Below are 21,961 nucleotides of genomic sequence, written 5' to 3'. Positions count from 1 at the left end.
CTTAGGGTACCTACACTATTACTTAGATGCTGGAAGCCGGACAGGATACTGGGAAGGAAATAACCTACAAAAAGTGTTTTGGGATACTATAAGCGATCCATAACAAGAGGGCCCTAAGAGGGCTGGGCATACAGCTCAGTTGGTAGAGTGCCTGCATCACATGCACAAGGCCCTGGGTTCCATCCCTGGAGTGGGGGGAGCCCCTAAGGAGGGAGAAAGCTTATAAAAACAACTCAATACACAATTGTAAAAAGGAGGCAGCCGGGCATGATGGCCACGGCTGTAATCCCAGCGATTCGGTAGGTTGAGGCAGGAGAATCCTAAATTCAAGGCCAGCCTCAGCAACATAGCCAGACCCTGTCTCGAAAAATAAAAAGGGCTGGAGATGTAGTTCAGTGGTAAAGCACCACTGGGTTCAATCGCAAGAAACGAAGGAAGGAAGGAGGAAGGAAGCAAGCAAGCAGGAAAGTACAAATGAATTCAGGCGTCTGAAGCCCAGGTGAAGAACTGGCAGGAACGCTTCAGAGCCAGAGGTGTGTGCGGTTTCCATGGAAACGCTCTTTCCCAGTGGACCGCGAGGTTCTGGATGGGTGTAGCCGGTAGCTCCGCCCATCCACCTCTGAGGACCAATGATGGGCCGGGAGGGTTGCAGCGCGTGCGTAGAGTGGAGCGTCAGAGAGTCGGCGGCCTCGAGGTGTGGGCGGAGCTCGGGCACGCCTGCGCCCTGTGGTCCCTGCGCACGCGCCCTCCCAGCATGCCCTGGGCGCGCGGGCGGCGGGCGCCTCAGTCTGCGGCCGACGGCGGCAGCGGACCTGTGGCGCTGGAGGTGTCCACCTCAGCTGAGGCTGGTGGACGCTGGCCGGGTGCAGCGAGGGTGCCGTCGGAGCAGACCCGCCCGCCATGAAGCCCCCCGCAGGTACTAGCCGCCTCTCGCCGAGGCCCAGCTCGCCGGACCCCGGCGTCCCTTGCACCCGCGCGTCTCCCGGGATCGCGACTTGGGCCTGAGACCCGAGCCCAGTGACCCTGAGCCCAGAATGGCGGGCATTTGGTGGCTGACCCTGCCTCCTGGTCTGCCGAATGAATGAACCAACTTTTCCAGCGCTTCATCCAATTCGCAAACTTCGCGAGCTTCCCCCGTGGACGGGTCGGGCCCTGGGGTGGACTCCGGGGGGGGGGGGACAGTGATTAGGACCCGCGCCCGGTCCTTCTGGAGTTCTGCAGGGAAATCGGTCGTTCAGAAGTTAACGAGCAAACGAGGACTTTAGATGGGGGTCGGTGGCGTGCAGCAGGCGGTCTCGGGGAGCCCCCTGTACAGAGGTGGGTCTGGAGGGCCCCCCTGGGGTGGCGGCCTTGGAGCCTGGACTCTAGGGCAGAAGCAACTGCCTGCCAAAGCTAGGGAGGGTTCCTCCCGGACGGAGGGACCCCCAGGGCATAGGCGGGGAGCCTGGAACACCTGCGTTTTGAGAGTCATTTTGGCTAAAACAGGCACCTGGGAACTCTTTCATTTTAAGGGCAAAGGGGCACTGTTGGAAGGGTTTTCATCAGGGGAGCAATGTGACCTGTTTTCTGTATTTTAGAGAATCGCTCAGGTTGTGTGGTGCCTCCTTGTTTATATCCTTGAATTTTCTTATGCAGGCTGTCCTCCCCCAGTTCTTTCTCCAGCACCCAATAAACATGGTAAATAATAATAATTAGGCCAATTGAGGCTTCAGGGAGGCAGGAATGTTGTCTGCCTTGTTTGCTGCTGGATCATTAACTCAGAGACCCAGCACAGAGGCTGCAGTCAGTAAATATTTACAGATTGAGTGGACTTCCACAGGGTCTGAGATCCTTGCTCCTCTGGGAGAGTTTCCTGGCAATTCCAGTTCCAATTGTTCTCCATCTTCTCTGAGCTCCTGACACTCTGCTTGACCACAAGTTTTAATATGGGTGCACGGTTCCCTTTCTGCAGTTTTTAAATTAAAACTGCTCCATGAACGAGATTTGCTTGAAGTTTGCAGCAGTCATTTGGCCAGAAAGTCCGACTGATGCACCTCCTTTTTCTCAGCCTCTCAGTGGTTAACTGGGGCATTCATGCCACCTGGGGACACTTGTGGCTGTCATGACTGGGGCGGGTGCTCCTGGCATGGAATGAGTGGAGACCAGGGATGCTGCTTCACACACTTCAGTATCCAGGGCAGCCCATCCCAGAGACTGTCCAGCTCCACGTTCAGTGCTAGGAGAGAGGAATCCTAGTGTTCATTTCCTCGCTCCACTGCAGAAAGACTGATTTGGTTATTAGGTGTTTCTCCAATCTATTTAGATGTTATAACGTATGGACTATGTACTTATTGTATTACCTTTCCAAAATGGGGGGGGGGGGAGCTTGATTTTCTTTTATTCTTCTTGGTACCAGGGATTGAACTCAGGGGTGCTCCACCACTGAGCCACATCCCCAGGCCTATTTTGTATTTTCTTTACAGACAAGGTGTCACTGAGTTGCTTAGCATTTTGCTTTTGCTGAGGCTGGCTTTAATCTCGTGATCCTCCTGCCTCAATGTGTCACTGTACCCACTGGAAAGTTTGATTTTTGAGACATCATTGTCCCTAAAAGTTTTTAGATGAGTGTTTGTGGTGTGTTGTAGGACTGCCACTTGAAAACTTTGTTGTGGTACTTGGGATGCTAGGTGTGTTGTTCTGATTTCTCACTGAGTCCTAAGAGAGGTCTGTACTCTGTGTCCTACATTGTACCCACTTTATTATAAGTGAAATCCTGAGGTTTGGAGAAGTAAATTCTTGCCAGGGTCCCACAGCTAGCAAGTGGCAAGGTGGGGCTCCAGCCTAGGCAGTTTGACTTTTAGCTCCTGCAATCCTGAACTATCTTCTAGGGCTCACCCCTGCCTTTGTAAAAAATGCACATCTGGTCAACAGACCCCCTTTCCTGGACTCTACTTGTATTCAGGGTTAAAGTTTAAGCCTTTCTTTGAAGGAATGGCAAACTCCAGCTTGCCTATTTTATACAACCCATGGACATAGACTGTGTGTGGCTTATGGTTAAAATGTTTGGCTTTTAAAGAACAGATCTCAACCCAGCCCAGGTAAGGTGCTACTAGGTCCTGTGGGTCAGGGGTTGACAGCTGGCTTCACCAGCTTTGCTGTGCCCAGCCATAAGCAGTTCCTCTTCTTGCCCTCCTGCAGGGTCCCCTGGCAGGTCATTTTATACACCTCTTTCTCAGGGAGGCACGGGAGTGGGTGGACGAGGCCCCTCGTTGTACTCCTGCAGCACCTGTGGGGCCACACTTCCTCCTGAAGAGCTTACTGAGTTAATGAGCTTCTAGGAGCCCATGCTCCCCACCTGGGTGTGGAGCCTGGAGGGAGCAATAGGGGCTTCTCTAGGAAATCCCCCTTCCTGCCTTCTTCGTCCTCTTGCATGGTGGGAGTTGAGCGGTGAGTGCCCGGGGGTCTGGCTCCTCCTTTCTGTTAACCTGGAACTCTGAGGTGCTTGGGTCTCCAGGCATGGTTTCTAGCAGTGGTGCGGTTGACATTGTTGCTGGGTGTCCTGGGTACTGTGGGGTGTTGAGCACATCCCTAGTCTCCACCAGTCCATGCCAGTGGCATCCCTTCCCTTGGTGACTACCACAAATGTCCCCAGATGTTGCCTAGTGTCCCTGGAGGGACTTGAGGGGACAGAGTCACCTCAGTCTGTGCTTCTCCACGAGACCCCTGGGTCACTTTGACCCTGAGTGTAGACCTGCTCAGTCGTGGTTGGTGCTGGCTTCTCTCTGTCCAGCCTGTGCAGGAGACGTGCTGGACACGGCCACCCCCTGCTCTGTGGTGAACTACCTGAGGTGGGACCTGAGCGCGCAGCAGATCGAGGTGCTCACCAAGGAGCTCATCGAGCAGACCAAGCACGTGTACGACAAGGTGGGCTCACAGAAGTTTGAGGACGTCTCCTATGAGAGCACCCTCAAGGCACTGGCTGATGTGGAGGTGTCCTACACAGGTGAGCCCTGCTCAGCATCCAGTGGGGAGTGTCGTGCCAAGGTGACACCACGGCAGGCTCAGGGCCCAGTGCTGATCACCCCCCACTCCTTGACGCCCGCCTGCTTCCAGGGCAGTAGTGATCAGGCACGGCCATCCGGGTCAGGCACCAGGAGTCTTTCAGGAGAGAAGGCTCCTGCTCTGTGTTCCTCCACCTCACTGCCCTTCCTGTTCCTCCACCTCACTGCCCGTCTGTCCACAGCTGTCCTGGGTTGCATCATCTGGGAGCCTGAAGTGGGAGGGAGCCAGCTCCTGTGACAGCCTTGAAACCGGAGTCCCACTAACCTCTTCCCAGTCACAGAGGGTGTTTATTTTCTGTTGAACTAGTGAACTCTGCCTGAGTCTTTGTTTGTTTGTGTGTATATGTTTTATTTTGAGACAGGGCATTGCTAAGTTGCTTAGAGCCTTACACAGTTGTCTAGGCTAGCCTCAAACTTGAGATCCTCCTGCCTCAGCCTCCCTAGTTACTGGGATTACAGGTGTGTGCCACCGTGCCCAGCTCTGGTTTTGCTACAAGTCCTAGCTGTGTTACCCAGGCTAATCTTGAATTCTGGGGCTCAGGATCCTTCTGCCTCAGGCTGCTAAATAGCTGGCACTACAGGTGCCCACCACCACCCTGTCGACTTAGTACGTTTTCTGTGGCTGTAATAATACCTGAGACTGGGTCATGTGTTGAGAGGTTTATTTTGGTTCACAGTCCTTGAGGCTGGGAAATCCAAGATTGGGAAGCTGCACCCAGTGAGGCCTCACCTCCTTGGGGACAGGGAGGGCACAAACGGTGCTCAAGCCACACAGCCTCCTTTTGTGTCCTGCCCCACCTGTCTCCTCAGCCTCCATCACCCTAAACTTGGGTGACCCTCAAGTGTGCCCCTCACCAGCCAGCACAGCCCCTTTGCTCACTTTGTGAGGACCACCTGGTTTAAGGGGTCAGGAAACTGTCCCAGAGCTGTTCATAGAGGTTGACGGTGTACAGGTGTGTCCAAAAGAGCATGTGGTCTTGCTACAGAGGACTGTCAGCAAGGAAACACCCTGCCCCAGGTCTCGGGCACCGTCTCCCTTTCCTGGGAGCCATGGAGCCTCACTGAGCTCTAGCTGAGGGGCTCTCAGCCTGGAGCCGTCTCCAGCATGGATTTCATTCCAGGCCGCAGCAGGCTGACTCCAGAGGGGTTGCTGCTGTTGGCAGAGGCTGGGTGGAGTCCGGCTCTGCCTCTGGTCACTCTGGCCTCGGGCAGGTGAAGGCAGGAGGACCACTGGGCTCAGGATTTCAAGGCTGGCCTCGGCAACACAGCAAGACACTGTCCTGTGGGGAAAAAGCAGCATATACTGGAGAGATTCAGCTGAGGCAGGAGGAAAGTTTGATTTTTGAGCATCATTGTCCCTAAAAGTTTTTAGATGGGTGATTATGGTGTGTTGTAGGAGCTGCCACTTGAAAACTTTGTTGTGGTACTTGGGATGCAAGGTGTGTTGTTCTGATTTCTCACTCTGTGTCAAGTGAGTCTGTTGGCCCTCAGGTAACTCCGCCTGCCTCTTCCTGGGTGTGACTGTGCCATGGCTGTTCGTGGTTCCCACCTTCTCCTGCAGCTGCTCACTCCCTTCCCACTCAGTGGCCGGAGCAGTGGTGAAGGCAGCCGGAGCTGGTCATACCACTGCCCTCCGCATGCAGCCACAGCCTGGGCCTGCCTGTCCTGTGCCCTGGAGCTTCCCGCCTCCCCCACAGCCTTGACCCCTGACCTGAATCCTCCTCCCCTGGCTGAGCCTGGTACTTCCCTGTTCACAGAGGCCCTTTCCACCCGTGGTGCTAGGCTGTCACCCATAGTGTACCTGCAGTGCCTGGGTGGTCCCTAGCCTGGACATCCCAAAAGGACTTTGTGTCAGCCTGCCGCAGACCACCACTGTGTTCAGCTCCTGAGCTTCACGGGCCGGGCCTCCCCGCTGCCTGACAGGTCTTGCTGTATAGGGAACCCTCCCAGGCTGGGGGTCTGCACTGGCTGCAGGATCATGGTGTCCACCTCACTGATCTGAATCTCTCCAGTGCAAAGCATATGCTGCTTTTTCCCCACAGGACGGTGTCTTTCTGTGTTGCCCAGGCCAGCCTTGAACTCCTGAGCCCAGTGGTCCTCCTGCCTCAGCTGCAGAGTGACTGGGACCACAGGCGTGGACACTGTTCCCAGCTCCATTTCCTTTTCAAACTGCCCGGCTGAGCCGAGTTGGCTGTGCGGCTCTCCCACTTGAGGTCCACGTCTCAGTGGCTCTCAGTGTTCACGGAGTGCCTAGCTGCTGCCACTCCTCCACTTAGAGCATTTTTATTCCCCCAGAAAGAAACTCCGCATCTTTTGTGTCACTCCCAGTCTTGTCACCCACGAGACCATCTTCTGTCCATAGGCTCTCCTGGACGCTTCCTATCAGTGTGGGTGCACCACGTTGTGTACCCCTTCACCCTTCATGGGTACAGGGCTGCCCCCACTGTGGTTGTGGGGACTCCTGCTGAGGGTGCGCAGGTCCCCTGAGGTCGTGCGTTCTGGTCAGGTGACTCCCTGCGAGTGCGGCTGCTGGTTCACGCTGCTTCTCTGTTAGTCACAGGGAGACTGTGGCTGTGGCTGTTTCTTTGGAATTGGGTTTCTGCGCACCCTGGTCTGGTCATGTGTGTTCTGTTGTGGTCTTTCCTACCGTGGAGTGTCATGAATTGAATCTGTGTCTCCTGAGACCATGGTAACAGCTCTTTGCCTCTGAGCCAGTGTCCAGTTCAGGCCTGAGTGGAGGATTTCAGTGAGGAGGGACCAACAGCTGTGCCTGGGCAGGGCGGGGCTGGGTGGCCATGTGGGCCCTGTGGGGCTGCTTCCCACCATCTGTTCTCCCACCTGTCGCAGTCCAGAGGAACATCCTTGACTTCCCCCAGCATGTGTCTCCAGCCAAGGACATCCGCTCGGCCAGCACGGAGGCGGACAAAAAGCTCTCCGAGTTTGACGTGGAGATGAGCATGAGGCAGGATGTGTACCAGAGGATCGTCTGGCTGCAGGTGAGGCCTTGGGCAGGGTGGGACCTCCAGGCGGCAGGCCAGGTGGCAGCAGGTCTCTTTCCTCAGGACCAGAGAGCTCTGTTCTCTTGCTTTTAAAAAACATGACAATGCTGGGTGTGGTGTCATCCTGTCATCCCAGCGACTCAGGAGGCTGAGGCAGGAGGATTGCAAGTCCAAAGTCAGCCTCAGCAACTTAGCAAGGCCCTGTCTGAAATTTAAAAAACTAAAAAAAACCCAAAAAAACCTGGGGATGTGGCTTAGTGATAAAGTGCCCCTGGGTTCCATCCCTGGTACCCCAACAAAAAGTATCACAGTGACAACCACTTCTGGGGACAGACAGCTGCAGTGGCTGCATCACAGAGAGCACAGTTAAACACCTTCTCGACGGTAAGCTTTGCCAGGCGCAGTGGCCACGCCTTGTCATCCCAGCGACTCGTCTGGGCAGGACGGGGTGAGTTCCAGGCCAGCCTGGAAACTTGGCAAGACCCTGCCTTGAGATAGGGGCTTGGGGTGAGGGTTAGTGGTAGAGTATCCTTGGGCTTAATCCCCCCACCACCCAAAACAATCACCTTCTGTTTGCTTTGCAACTCAGGGAAAGTTAAAAAGACAAATAATGACAAGAACAAGTCTAGCAAAGTGTCCACTCGGGGGGCTGCAGGCTTTCTCACAGGCACCACTGGGTTCCTGGGCCCAGCCACCAAGGTGTTGCTTGGTGACAGCAGCTGTGCCCACAGGAGCCCAACGGGGGTGATGTGGCAGAAGGTGTGGCCCCTGTGGATGCCTGTGCCGCCCTCCTGTCCTGGGCGGCGAGGACCTGGTGCTGCTGTTGCCAGCACGCCCTGGCTGGTGGGCCAGGAGGCAGGTGCACCTCCCCACAGCATGGCTGCTGCCATGGGTCAGAGCGTGAGGAGCTAAACTTTTTTAAAAAGTTAAAGCAACTTTTTAAAATCTTTGTCTTTATAGAGGCACTGGTAGGTTCAGTGCACTTGTGAGAACATCTTGCACACCTCCCCCGGTGGTGACATGGTGCACGGCTGTTGCACAACTCCAGGACCAGAATGCCGGCCTCCCCCAGCCCTGCCCCTTGTTCCTGTTTACCCTGGCCTGTCAGCTGGGGCCGTTCAGAGCAAAGCACGCACTCGGTTCAGGTCTTGCGTGGACATGGCATTACTGCTCTGGAATGCCATGTGCCCAGCCTGTGGTGGGCATTAATGATTGGGTGACTGGGTCTTAAGAGACTGCCCAGCTGTTGTCTGGGAGCAGCCACACTCTCCCACTCCCACCAGAGAATTCGTCCTTCTTCCTGGCCAGCATTTGGTGTTGTCCTAATTCTTCACGTCAATGTTTCCATTTGGTACTTGCAGGAAAAAGTTGAGAAGGACTCACTGAGGCCAGAGGCGCAGCGCTACCTGGAGCGGCTGATCAAGCTTGGCCGGAGAAACGGGCTCCACCTCCCCAAGGAAACTCAGGAAGTGAGTGAGTGGCTCTGTCCCTGGCCCGCCTCCCGCAGTGTCTTTCTAGGATAAGCTCCAGGAAGACGGGTCTGTCCAGAGCCACTCAGGCTGTGCTGCCTGCTGAATGTGGAGGGTCTGACCTCTGAGCCTGAGAGCCTTGGCTGCCTGCTTCTGGTCCAGGGGCCAGGTCCCTGTGGTCCCAAATAGGCCACGTGGGCCCCCATCTCCCCTCTCAGGGCCACAAAACAACAGGGATAATGGGTCAGTGCTGATGCAGACTGGACCATGCCATGAGCAAGACCCACGTCTAAGTCCTGGCACCCTGAACCAGCCTCCTGCCACCTGGTGGGGTGACCAGGCTCCAAGGGAACATTCTGAGGACTGCCTCCTGGGACCCTCTGTAGGATTCCCTGCGTTAGCGTGTGCAGAGCTTGGAGCAGGGCTGTGGCTGAGGTTCTGAGAGGCAGATCAGGGCAAGCACCCCGTGAGGATGGTTTGCTGCAGCTCCCAGGAACAGGGTGTGCATATCAGGGACTCTGAGCACTTCTAGGTTGTGAGCAGGCAGGGAGGGGCGCGAGGCCAAAGCCTTGATTGTGGCGATGGACGGCTAGGCTGGCTCTAGGCATAGGAGCCAGCCCTGGGGTGACCAGTGCAAGCATACAGTGGCCAGGAGGACAAGAGCCACAGAGGTGTGGGCGCAGCACTGGCAGGTTTGCATCTGAAAAGCACGTTTCAGGGCAAGCCACTTGCTGAATGTAGGAACTGGTGCCCCCGAGAGGGACCAGCTCCCCAGGGTCAGCCAGACCCCAAGATGCCAAAGCATTAGAGTGCAGAGAAACAGATGTGGCTAGTGTAGGCATCAGGCCTGCAGCCCTGCTGGTGACCAGTACTTGACACAGAGGCCATCCCGGCCAGGTGGGAGTCCCTGCCAATGGCTGAGGAAAGTGGAACTGGGAGGTGTGTTTTTGGGTGAATCCAGTGTTGGTTACAGTGGAACTAGATCCCACCTTGGGACCGAGGGACTCCCAGATCCCAAGAGCAGAGCCCACCTCAGGCAGCTACAGATTCTCACCTCGGCCAGGAGACTCAGTGATCAGGAGACGCCTCGGGTTGCTGAAAACCAGTGTGTTGGGAAGAGTGGGAGCTGCACAGCCCCCCAGAACCAGGTGGGGAGGGTGGAGCTCAGGCAGCTACACACCCTCTCGGCAGTGGGTTCCTCCTGGACAGTGGCCCTAGTGAGCAGGGGATTCCGTACCTCCCCATACACCAGGCACGTCCCGTGTCCCACCTCGTCCGTAGAGCCTTGTTGGCACACCTGGTTGGTGTGCGAGAGGCCCCTGAGAGCAGGAAGCACCCTCAGGACTGGAAGAGGCCGTGGGGTCAGTTCCTTGTGAATCAGCTCACACTTGAGTGGGGTTGGCTTTTGCCTGTTTCTTGCAAACCACGTTAGTCAGGTAGAGGGTGCAGACCTAGGTTCGTCGGATGCCCAGAAGCTTAGGCTGTGGTCTCTGACGGATGGTAACTCCTACTTGGAGGGTCTGGAAAGCTCTGGGCTAGACCCCGAGCAGAAGAGGGCGCAGTCTGGAGCTTTCCAGGGTCCAGCCCTGCAGGTGCAGGGTTATGTGGAGCTTCACTCTGGATGTCTACACCTTCCTACGGGTAACGGGGATTTTTCCTTTTTTCTAGTTGTTTTTCTTTTTTTTTTGGTACTGAGGATTTGGTACCAAGGTCACTTTACCACTGAGCCACATTCCTAACCCTTTTTATTTTTTGAGATGGGTCTTGCTAAGTTGCAAAGTCTGTCCTCAAGCTTGCCACCCTCCTGCCTCACCTCCCAAGTCACTCTGTCAGTTGTCACTGTTCCTGCCTGGGTCTTGGAGGAGAGCCTCCGTCCCAGGCAGGCCCTTGATAGGAGCGAGCAGGGGCCTCTGCCCCGCTCTGGGTGCGTGTGCCCGTGTGGTCCCTCCCTCCTCCACTGCTGTTATCTCTCCCTGCAGAAAATCAAGAGCATCAAGAAGAAGCTGAGCCTCCTGTGCATCGACTTCAACAAGAACCTGAATGAGGACACCACCTTCCTGCCTTTCACGCGCGAGGAGCTAGGTGCGGCATACCTGTGCGGGCTGCTCCTCGGGGCTGCTGCAGTTGGGGTGGCAGGAGGTGGAGGCGCTGTGCCTGGCGCTCTGGATGGTGGGCGTCCTCACTTGGCATGCTCATGGGCATTCTGGAAGCCCAGGCTCCAGGTCCTCCTCAGGAGGCCGCTAACCCTGGCTTGGCTGTGACTCTGTGGGGGCAGGAGAGGCTGGCCACTAGGTGTTCCTGCCTCCTTGGGGGTGGTTTTTTTGTTTACTTTTTTTCCCCGATATTTTTTTAGCCGTAGATGGACGCAATTCTGTATTTTATTTACTTATTATTTGTGGTGCTGGGGCCTCACACGTGCTAGACAAGCGTCCCCCACTGCGCCGCAGCCCAGTCCCCTGGTGGTGGTTTAGTCTTCCTGAAAGGTGGGCCGTGGAAGCCATTGTTCCCAGGCCTGACTGCGTGTGGAGTCCTGGAGGCCTGGTTCCCCCTTCTTCTCGCCTCTCCTTCCCCAAACAACTGACTGTGGACATGCCAGACCTGCAGAATGATCTCGAGGACACACGGGGGGACCTGCGGGCACTTTTCACGTCTGGGGTCTGCTCTGCCCATCTCTTGAGGTTCTGCGTGTGTGTGATCTAAGCTGCAGCAGGAACGAGCTGCACGCGCCCCCAGGGCCCTCCCTGAGACCCACCCTTTCTGGCAGGAGGGTCCCTCGGCCTTTCATTCCTGTCTTGAAAGCCGGGCCTGTTTTGTGGCATTTGTCTTTCTGTCCCTGAGGACTCTGCTGGGGTTCTAACAAGGCTGGTGTTCCCCGTTCCATGTGACGGTGTCGTCTAAGGGATGTTGTCACGTGGGTGGCTCCTCTGAAGAGGCTGGCCAGGAAAACCCACAAGATCCAGGCACAGCTTCCACTGAGTGCCCCGGGACAGCCGGCTGAGCCCAGCCACCCTCCTCGCTTGGTCTGTGTGTCACTGGCAGCGAAGACCCACCCTTTGGCTCCAGGCTCCTGGGAGAGCTGAGGCCCCCGATGGCTCTAGAGCACCTATTCCCCAGCTCTGAAAGCCGCGGCATCTGCCACCACATGCTGTTTTGCTGCCCTGCTACCCGCCACAGGGCCTCTGGAGTCCAGCAGAGGGGCACTGTGCAGGGAGGCGCACTTGCCTTCTGTGCTGGTGGGCTGTGGGGCGCTGCCCTCCCTGCACTTACGCCCTTGCTGAGAGCTCCGCAGGTGCCCCTCTGCCGCCACGTCCCCTCAGGCTGGCGGTCCCTGCTTCTCACCGCACAGGTGCAGAGCTTCCTGTCTGACTCGGGGGTCCCAGCCCTGCTTCCTTCTGTGCATGTGCCGTGCTGGGGGTGGAACGCGGATCTCGAGTGCTCAGCGGGTGCTGACCGCTCAGCCTGCAGTCCCCTGGTGGGGTTCCTTGGTGCCCGTGTGTGCCCCTGGGTGTGCCAGGCTTCCAAGCACTTGCCCACCTTCTGGCTCATCCTGCACCTTCCCTGTCCCGGCACCCGCATCGGCCACCTCTCCAAGGAGTCCGGGCTCCTCTGGTGGAGGAAGAAGTTTAGGGACAGGACATGGGTGCCAGGTGACTCGTTGCACCCAGGGCTCCTCTCCAGGCTCCCTACACAGAGCCAGGAGGGCGTGTGGGCGTCCTGGCTTTGGTGGCTCGAATTGCCACCTGCTGACTCTGCAGTGGGGAGGGCAGGACGTGCAGCAGGAAGGGCGCTGCTTGCTTTGGTCTTTGGGGCTGACGTGTGGACCACCCTCCTTGTGGTGCTGGGTGGCAGCAGCACCTGTAGCTCCTGGTGGGCCCGGGATGGCCAGGGGACAGGAAGCACTCCAGGGCGTGGATAGGCCAAGTGTGACCCCATTGGAGTGGGGAGATGTCCGTATACACCCAGCGTGCATGTGTGTCTCACACGTGCTCTGTGTCTACTCAGAAGGTCCCCGAGTACATGGTGACCCCTCAGTTCCAGCCATTCAGGTCCACAGCCGGCCCTTTTCCCTGTTCTGACTCTTTTGCCGGCGGCGAGAAGTCGGTCCCCTTCACAGTGGCGGTGATTGTGGTGGGGGAAGATGCGCACGGCCCCAGCAGCCCCAGGGCAGTGTGTGGCACCCAGGGGGTCGGTTCTGAGGGCTGTGTCACTGCTGCTGGGCCCCTGAACCCCAGTCGGGGCTCCTGGTGAGTGAGGATCTGTTAGGCCAGCACAGAACCCAGCAGGACTGAGGCCCAGCTAGCCCGTCATGTCTCCACCCCAACCTGGAAACCCTCAGGACCCTTCCCACATGCCGAGGCGGCCTCCCAGGTGGCCCTGGGAAGCTGTCCTGGTCATGACACAGCCTGCCCGTGCCTGGCTCTGAGCTTGAGCACGCAGCCTGCAGCCTGGGTGTCCCCCAGCTGGGGGCTCCAGTGGGAAGGCAAGGCTCTGTTGGCACTCGGGCGACCGGACGGGTCTTTGGCTGGTGGTGCCACTAACAGGAGACCCCCACGAGGGACAGTTCCACAGGAGTGGCAGTGTGCTCACGAGAGGCCCATTCTGGGGGACAGGTGGGGACGTGGCCAGGCACAGGCGTTTGCCTCCTAGCTTTCTGTTGGTTCTTTGCTGCTCCCTATTTTCCTTCTTAGCATTTGAGGTCCCCTGGCGTCCCCTGTGCATGGGTCTGACCAGGACTCCACCACCCCCGTTGTGCCACACGAGAGCCAGGGCAAGGCTCCCTGCGTGCCCACCCCACGTTCAGCTCTTCTGGCCATGAGGGTTTCCTAACGAGAAGGCTGTGGGTTGCCCAGGTGCAGAGTCCTGCTGAGGGCACGGAAGGGCGCTGTCCTGAATGACCACTCCCTGCTGGCTCTTGTCCCAGCCTTTGCACAAGGGAAGCCCATGCCTTCCCTGCGCTCCCTGGGCCCGCTGTGACCGTGCCATTCACTTAATAGCCTCTGGTTCTGTCCCCACAGGAGGACTCCCTGAGGACTTTCTGAACTCGTTGGAGAAGACTGAGGATGATAAGTTGAAAGTCACCCTCAAGTACCCCCACTACTTCCCACTCCTGAAGAAGTGCCACGTACCCGAGACCAGGAGGAAGGTGGAGGAGGCCTTCAACTGCCGCTGCAAGGAGGTGAGTGGCCTCCCTCGGCCTCCGCCGCTGGCCCAGGTGCCGTCCACTCGGGTGAGCTGCCTCCATGGCTTTGTCCCCAGGTCCGTCTGACCTCTGCCTGCGTGGCTTTAGTGACCCACAGAGGCCTCCCTGTGGGGCTCGGTCTGCCCCCAGGAGGTGTCTGTCAGGTCCAGCTCTTCCCTGGGCACAGTGGCCCTGGATGCCCTTTCCCAAGCTCTCGTCCAGGGCTACCCCAGGCATGGCTCTCCAGCTGTCCCTCACTTGCTGCAGCCTGGGGTCCCTCTCTCACGTGGTGTAGCTGTCGCAGACCTGCTGGGCACAGCCTGTGTGCTGTGGCCAGGTGTTCAGGTTGTGCACTCCCCATCCACAGTCCTGGGTTTCCACACCCGCTGGATGGCCAGGTGGCCTCTGGTGCATGTCCTCATTTAGCATCTCTTGCAGGGGGCAATGGGGCCGGCCCCCTTGGATGCCCCAGTGCCACCACATTGGTGCCTGTGTGACTGGGAGGGCTGGTGGCAGGAGGCCCCCAGCAGAAGCAGGTTCTAACCTGAGGGTCTGCTGCCCTGGGCGGAGGCAGACCACACGGGGCTCCAGGGACTCCCCACGACAGTGAGAGGTGGGGCTGCACCTCCTCCAGAGCAGGCTCTGGCCAGGGCACCGCGGCCTGGTGTGGCCCTGGAGAGTCCTCGCCCCGAGTGCCATCCTGACCCCCCAGGCTTTAGGTCAATGGCAGAGTACAGGGTGCGCTGAGACCCAGAGTGGAGCGGGACTCTGTGTCTGGCCACGTGGAGCTGGGCACTGCTGGACGTCCCCTGGGTCCTCTCATCTGAGTTGGCCACACAATCCCCGGCTTTAACCGGGCTCCGTGGCCGTGGTACTCAGGGTGCGTCCTGTTCGAGCGGCCCCTGCTGCTCCTCAGGGATGCGGGAGGCAGTGGGTCTTACTGTGGGTGTCCAGCAGGCCCTGGTCGGCTGCCTATGTGACCTGCCAGGTCAGTCTGCTGTGCCAGTGTGGTGGCGGTGGATAGAGCCTGGGATGGCCATAGCCTAGAGGGTGTGGTGTCCCCAAGCACAGCAGTGCCACTCCTGGGGCCATCCCTGCCCCCGGCGTTGCTTCCGCTCGTGGCATGGGACCCCTTCCAGACCTGCTGGGCACAGCCTGTGTGCTGTGGCCAGGTGTTCAGGTTGTGCACTCCCCATCCACAGTCCTGGGTTTCCATACCCCTTGGATGGCCAGGTGGCCTCTGGGTACATGTCCTCATTCAGCATCTTTTGCAGGGGGCAATGGGGCTGGGTCTGATTCTGGAAAGAGCTCCAGGCACAGGCACCTGAGGCGGGCAGCCTAGTGCCGAGCAGCCCGGACTGTCAGACGCAGGACAGCGAGGGCTCAGGGGGGCACCCCTGACTCACGGGCTGCCGTGTGATTGCAGGAGAACTGTGCCATCCTCAAGGAGCTGGTGGCCCTGCGGGCACAGAAGTCCAGCCTGCTGGGGTTCCGCACACACGCCGACTACGTCCTGGAGATGAACATGGCCAAGACCAGCCAGGCCGTGGCCACCTTCCTAGGTAACCTGTCCCCACCTGCACTGGTCCTGGGCTTCCCCCGGGAAGACCACGGGGCGGCCCAGGTGTGGATCGATCCTGCGGCTATTCTCTGGCCTGGGCTGCTGCCCATGAGCTGGGTCTTGCTCCGTCCACGCACCGTGACCGTCACCTGTAAGCCTCCGTCAGCCTGCAGGGGCTCAGTGGGCGTCACGGTCGATTGTCCAGGCTCTGAAGTGAGGCCTCTGCCTGGCGCCGCCTGGGGCGGGGAGCCCTGCCTTGGCCTCCTCCTGTGGAGTAGAGGATGGCGGACACCTGCCTGCACGAGCTGGGGGCGTGCCATGGTGCCAGCCTGGCATCGCCGGTGTCCTCGCTCTTGAGCTTGCGTCCTCGTCTGGGGGGGCTGGCAGGACCGGGCCAGCGTGCTGGACCCAGCATGACGGAACCTGCCTCCCCAGACGAGCTGGCCCAGAAGCTGAAGCCCCTCGGGGAGCAGGAGCGCGCCGTCATCCTGGAGCTGAAGAAGGCCGAGTGCGCGAGGCGGGGCCTGGCGTTCGACGGGCGCATCCACGCCTGGGACATGCGCTACTACATGAACCAGGTGGAGGAGACACGCTTCCGCGTGGACCAGAACCTGCTCAAGGAGTACTTCCCCATGCAGGTCGTCACCCGGGGGCTGCTGGGCATCTACCAGGAGCTCCTGGGGCTCACCTTCCACCTGGAGGAGGGCGCCACCGTGTGGCACGAGGACGTGCGGCTGTACTCGGTGCGGGACGCAGCCTCCGGGGAGGTGATTGGCAAGTTCTACCTGGACCTCTACCCCAGGTGGGCATGGCCGGGCCTGGGGAGGGAGGAGCCTTCTGGGGAGGAGCACTAGGGCCTGCCTGGTGACACCTGATTGTCACCATCGTTTCATCTGCTCCCCAACACGGCTGCTGGTGCCTGGGCTACTCTGCACATAGGGAGGGCCCTGTGGCCTGTCCTCCGGCTTCATGCTGGGAGGCCCTGCCCAGGGAGTGGGGCTGCGGGGTCCTGAGGGGTCCTGAGGTCTGTGATCTGACGGGCTGCAGGAGCTGGAGTTGGGTGGCAGAATGGGACAGCCTGGCATCTTGTTCCCTGGGCCTTACCCTGCCTCCTTGCCCAGGGAAGGAAAGTACGGGCACGCAGCCTGCTTCGGCCTGCAGCCAGGCTGCCTGCGGCAGGACGGGAGCCGCCAGATCGCCATTGCGGCCATGGTGGCCAACTTCACCAAGCCCACCCCGGACGCCCCGTCCCTGCTGCAGCACGACGAGGTGGAGACCTACTTCCACGAGTTTGGGCACGTGATGCACCAGCTCTGCTCACAGGTGGGTGTGGCTTGGGGGTCTGCCGCCCGTGGGGCTCTGCACCAGACATCACCATGGAGATGGCGGCCCCACCGTGACTGTGGCCTGGGGCTGCCGTCACAAGGTGCCGCAAAGCCGATGGCTCAGTCACGGGTGTGATTTCCTGGCAGTCCCGAGACAGCCCCGCTGTCGCATGGGGTGGCTGCCTCCTCTGGGGGCCTTGGCTGGTGAGGGCGTCTTTCCCCTGTGCCCTGAAACCGCCCCCTTGCCGGCCAGTCCTGATCTCTCACAAGTCGGGATGGACGAGTCCCGCCTGCTGCCCTCTTGGAAGTTCCCGGCCCCGGCACATCACATTCTTTGGTTTGAGGGCTTAGCACCTGCATGGTGGCTCTTGAAAGGACACAGTCCAACCCCAGGCCTCGCGGAGCTGCCAACGTGCTGGGAGAGGTGCAGAGGTCGCCTCCTGCTGCTCCTGCCAGGGACCCCAGGAAAGCCAGGGGACCCAGTGGGGCCTTGGAAGTGGGCTCAGAGCACCACCCCAGATGGAAACGCTGCGCCCAGGGGACCAAGGTGTGGCAGGCTGCAGCCTGTGTCCTGTGGCAGCCTGGAGCCTGCGCCTGGATGAGCACTGCTGCCTCTCGCTGTCCCACTGCGCTTCTCGCCCCACCAGGAACATCCTGTCGCTGGGACGACAGCTGTGTGCCACTGCGCTGGCATCTCCCCAGCCCTTTGTACCCACACATCCACTGCCTGTCTCGGCACTGCCCTGTTTGACGTTTCCTGTCAGTGGAGTGGCGGTGATGTTGTGTCTGGTCCCCAGTGAGCACAGTCCACACCGCCACCTTGTCCCCCGCTCCTGCTTGTGGCTGAGTTCCAACTGTGCAATTCGCTCCTTGGTGGCCTGAGGAGCTCGTGTCTTTAACCTGGACGAGGCTCACTCCGTAGTCTTTATCTAGCTGGGCTTTTGTCACTCTGTGACCTGCCTTGCCCTCTCTAGGGGTCAGCTCCGCGGACAGGACAGAGGAGCACAGGTGGCTGCCATCTTCAGTAGCCCAGGAACGTCCCCGTCCCCGTCATCTTCAGGCTTCACAGGCTGTGGGGAGGGCTGTGCCCAGGTGCGGCCAGGTCGGGTGTCTGGAGCAGGGCGTGGAGCTGAGGCCTCCTGTGCCCCACAGGCTGAGTTCGCCATGTTCAGCGGGACCCACGTGGAGCGGGACTTCGTGGAGGCCCCGTCCCAGATGCTGGAGAACTGGGTGTGGGAGAAGGAGCCCCTGCTGCGCATGTCCCAGCACTACCGCACGGGCAGCGCCGTGCCCCAGGAGCTGCTGGACAAGCTCATCAAGTCCCGGCAGGCCAACACAGGTGCGCTCCTGGGGACAGGGGCTCTGCCCTCGGCCTGTGGCCCCGGTGTGTCCTGCCAGGGCCTGGACCTCTGAGGCCACCCACGTCAGCCTCCTGTCCGCCTCCTCCCGCTAGGCCTCTTCAACCTGCGCCAGATCGTCCTCGCCAAGGTGGACCAGGCCCTGCACACGCAGACAGACGCAGACCCCGCCGAGGAGTATGCCCGGCTCTGCCAGGAGATCTTGGGGGTCCCGGCCACACCAGGTAGCCGCTTGCCATCCCAGCCCGTCCTGGACAGGGGCCACAGCCGGGGGAGAGGCGGCCCTGCGCCGGGTGCCCCCAGCTGCTGTGTCTGGCCCAGTCCCGCTGGCCCTCTCCACTGCCGGGTGACCCTACTGCATCGAGCTCCCGCTCCTCCAGCTCCCCAGCCAGCACCTGCTGCTGGAGGGCTTCCCTGACCAGGGTTTCCACAGTGGCCGCCCAGAGGGACACAGTGATGTCAGGACATGCAGGGTCCTGGCTGGGGAGGCGGCTCCCCTGGGCAGCCCAGGACACCCCGCCCCGTGGCGTGGTCTGGCTCCACACTTCCATGGTGTGGGGGGAGCGGTGGGTGCCCCTCCTGCCCCCTCCTTCCTCCTTGCTGCGTCTCTGTGCCGGACCTCGCTGGGGGCTCTCCGCCGCACCACGAGGGCCACTCGCCTTCTACCTGGTGGGTGGGAGTCGCCGTGGGGGGCAAACCACCGCCGACTAGGGGCGGTGTCGGGGAGACTGGCTCTCAGGCCCAGGTTCTCCTGGGCCTTTGCTTCAGAGAAACAGACCAGGGAACTAGGGTCTTCTTGATCCTGAAGCATGGCAGACCGCAGAGTCTAAGACAGAAAACGAGGGCACAGCGCGTGGTGTGCATCCTTGGGCTGTGTGCACACGCTCGTGCACACAAGGACGACGCTGCTTCAACCTGCAGCATTGGTTGTTGTCGTTTTAGCTGTTGGGGACACAGCACCTTTATTTTATTTGTATGTGGTGCTGAGGATGGGGACCCAGGGCCCCGCACGTGCTAGGCGAGCGCCCTACCACTGAGCCCCAGCCCAGCCCCTCAACATGCAGCGTTTCATGGATTAATATTTCGTAAGCACTTAAGAGATTTTTCACACGAGGGGTTTTCAGCTGGGATGGACGGCAGGCCTCACACGTGCTGGGCGAGCACTCTACCGCTGAGCCCCAGCCCAGCCCTTATTTTTAATGAGACAGGGTCTCGGTTCCTGAGGCTGTCCTTGAACTTACAGTCCAACGCCCCAGCCTCCCGAGCCTCTGTGATTACAGGCTGTGCCCCTGCTCCCAGCCCAGCCCTTATTTTTGTTTTGAGCCAGGGCCTGGCTAAGTTGCCCACTGGCCTGGAACCCGCGTCCCTCCTGCCGTGACCTCCTGGGTTACTGGGATGATGGGTGTGGCCAACCAGGGGGTGTGCCTGGAGCCAGCAGCCCAAGCCCCTCGTTGGGGTGCCCATGTGACACCCAAGCATGCCCACCCTGCCTGCAGAGCAGCACCTTCCCTCTGGCCATGTGCCCACCTCCTGCCTGGCCAGGCTCTGGGGCAGCTGCTGGCACCTCCCTCCCTGGGAGCCCAGGAGGCTGCACCTGAGCCTCGCTGTTCTGTGCAGGGACCAACATGCCTGCTACCTTCGGCCACCTGGCGGGGGGCTACGACGCCCAGTACTATGGCTACCTGTGGAGTGAGGTGTACTCCATGGACATGTTCCACACGCGCTTCAAGCAGGAGGGTGTCCTGAACCGCAAGGTGAGGGCAGCGAGCACGGGTCAGGGGTCTCCAGGGAAGGGTCTCAGCCTGCATCAGCCCAGAGTTCTGTGATGGTCCCTGGTCCAGGACCAGGAACGGCACACCCTGGGCCTCAGGCCCACTGCCAGGTGGCAGAGGGGCAGGTGGAGGCCAGGCCTCTAGGGCGTGGTGCTGAGTCCTCGGCCCTGTGTTCCCGGACAGGGCCCCTGCTGAACCCCAGCAGCCTGTCCAGCCTTGCTCAGCCTTGGCCCAGGCCTAGCCCTTCCTGAGCCTCCACCAGGGACTTCCCACCAGGCGTCCGCATTGACACGGGCCCTGGGCATGGGGTCGCATGCGTGCTCCCGGCCACCCGCCCACCTCCCGCCCTCTGCGCCCAGCCCAGCTTGCTCTGCCCTGGCAGGTTGGCATGGACTACAGAAGCACCATCCTGAGGCCCGGTGGCTCCGAGGACGCCAGTGCCATGCTGAAGCTCTTCCTGGGCCGCGACCCCAGGCAGGACGCCTTCCTCCTGAGCAAGGGACTGCAGGTGGAGGGCAGTGAGCCGCCCTCCTGCTGACGCTGCCCACGGGATCCACGTCCAGCCCACGTTCCTGCCGCCCTGTGCCTTAGCCCCAGTCTGGGGTGGGCGGCCACCAGCACGGTGCTTTTTGAGGGTGGGCACACAGGGGGCAGTCTCTCCCTTGTCCTTGTCACGTCCAGGTCTCGGATGTCCTGTTGTGGCCCCTTCTGGGCTGGAGCTGGTGTGCGAGCTGGCGCTCGAGTGCCCTCCCCGGCGAGGGCCTCGTCCTGTTGCACTAGGGTGTCCCTCTGAGGGCCGCCTTCGGTCTACGAGGTGGTTCTGAGATGCAGCCATTAAACATGTCAAACAAAAGGGGCTCCCGGCTGGTCTTTGCTCTCCCTCCCGTCGTGGAGTAGCTGCAGGTGGCCATTACGCTTGGTCACACGAGATGTCTCTGTGACCCCTAACGTCCCACTCGGTCCTCAGGATCTGGCCAGCCTGTGGCTCCAGGCAGTGGTGTGCTTGGGCTCCGGGCTCTGGCATGCCTGGGTCCCTGGGGACAAGCTCACACTGGGCACCTGGGAAGGGCCCCCGGCTCTATCTGGCCAAACCAAGGTCCTGGGGTCGCCCGCTAAGATCTCTCTACTCCTGCGGGTATCCCCCTCTCCCCTCCACATTCAGCCCTGGCCTCACCTGAGCCCAGGACCCTGTGTGCACTCGTGGCCTGGTGGAGATGGGACCTCCTGGGACATGCAGCCTGCCTGGTCAGCGGCTCCAGCCTCGTGCCCACAGATAGTGCTTTCTCCCGAGCACCCACCAGAAGACTTTGCTGTGACCTTGTGACCAGACCTGTGCAGGGTTGGTGGACTCACTCACTCTGGTTCAGCGTGGCTGCGGGAAGCAGCTGTGGTCTTCCTTTCCAAGGCCCCTGGGTGTGGGCCAGACGTCCACCCCAGTCCTCACTTCCTTGGGGAGGGTTTCTGGGGCTGTGCCCCCCTCTGTTCTCACCAAGCCTGGGGCACTGCCACGCACCTGGTACATGCCAGGGGTTCTAGGAGGCAGGGACTGCAATACTGGCCTGGTCCAGCATGTATCAGGACCTCTCCTGGTTGCCCTCAAGAGGGCTTCGGGAGGCACCTGGGTGGGAGCATGGCAGATGGCCTCTCCTGGACAGCCCAAAAGAAATACGGTGTGAGTCACATGCCACTTAAAAATCTCTGGTAGGCAGCCAGGCACGGTGGCACACACCTGCAGTCAGCAACCAGGAGGCTGAGGCAGGAGGATGGCGGGTTCAAGGCCAGCCTTAGTGAGACCTGTCTCAACAGAGCGCTGCGGAAGTGACTCGGGTAGAGCCTCTGGGCTCCATCCCTAGTGCAAAAAAGCCATCTAGTGGCCACAGTAAAAGGAAACTCATAATTCACCCACCCACCAACCCTGGAAGGCCAGGAGCAGTGACCGTTTTGGCCAGGACAGTGGAACCTGCCACAGTGAACACCAGTCCCCATGTGGTCTCCCGCACGATGCAGGTGGCAGTGACGAGCAGGGAGCCGAGGGAACCGTGAGGGAGGTGGGCGGTGCAGCCGAGAGCCCTGGGGTGGGCCTGGGCTTCACAAAGACCCCAAGGACGCAGCTGTGAGCCGAGGAGCAGAGAGCCGCAGGCCAGCTCGTGACCCAGCGCCTGCCCACTCTGTGACCTCTGTGTGGCCACTTGCTGTGGACAACAGTGACCTTTGCTCTGGCTTTTCCTTGTCCATCGAAGGATAGCTGGTTACTGTTT

The 21,961-nt window shown here is 60.0% G+C and overlaps 1 protein-coding gene across 1 annotated transcript; it reads left to right on the top strand.

Annotated features, from left to right (window-relative positions):
- The first annotated feature begins 762 nt into the window (after nt 1–762).
- Nucleotides 763–20,556, top strand: Thop1 (thimet oligopeptidase 1). Its single transcript, XM_027952575.3, has 13 exons — nt 763–916; nt 3,770–3,982; nt 6,888–7,036; nt 8,401–8,508; nt 10,488–10,590; nt 13,524–13,684; nt 15,114–15,249; nt 15,684–16,050; nt 16,370–16,571; nt 17,726–17,912; nt 18,027–18,155; nt 19,549–19,685; nt 20,086–20,556. Exons 1-13 carry the CDS (start codon nt 901–903, stop codon nt 20,239–20,241), a joined length of 2,064 nt encoding a protein of 687 aa, XP_027808376.1. The 5' UTR covers nt 763–900; the 3' UTR covers nt 20,242–20,556.
- The last annotated feature ends 1,405 nt before the right edge of the window (nt 20,557–21,961 follow it).

Source organism: Marmota flaviventris, chromosome 1 (genome assembly GCF_047511675.1).
Source record: "Marmota flaviventris isolate mMarFla1 chromosome 1, mMarFla1.hap1, whole genome shotgun sequence".
NCBI classification, from domain to species: Eukaryota; Metazoa; Chordata; class Mammalia; order Rodentia; family Sciuridae; genus Marmota; species Marmota flaviventris.
This window is presented reverse-complemented; position numbering and strand designations above follow the sequence as displayed.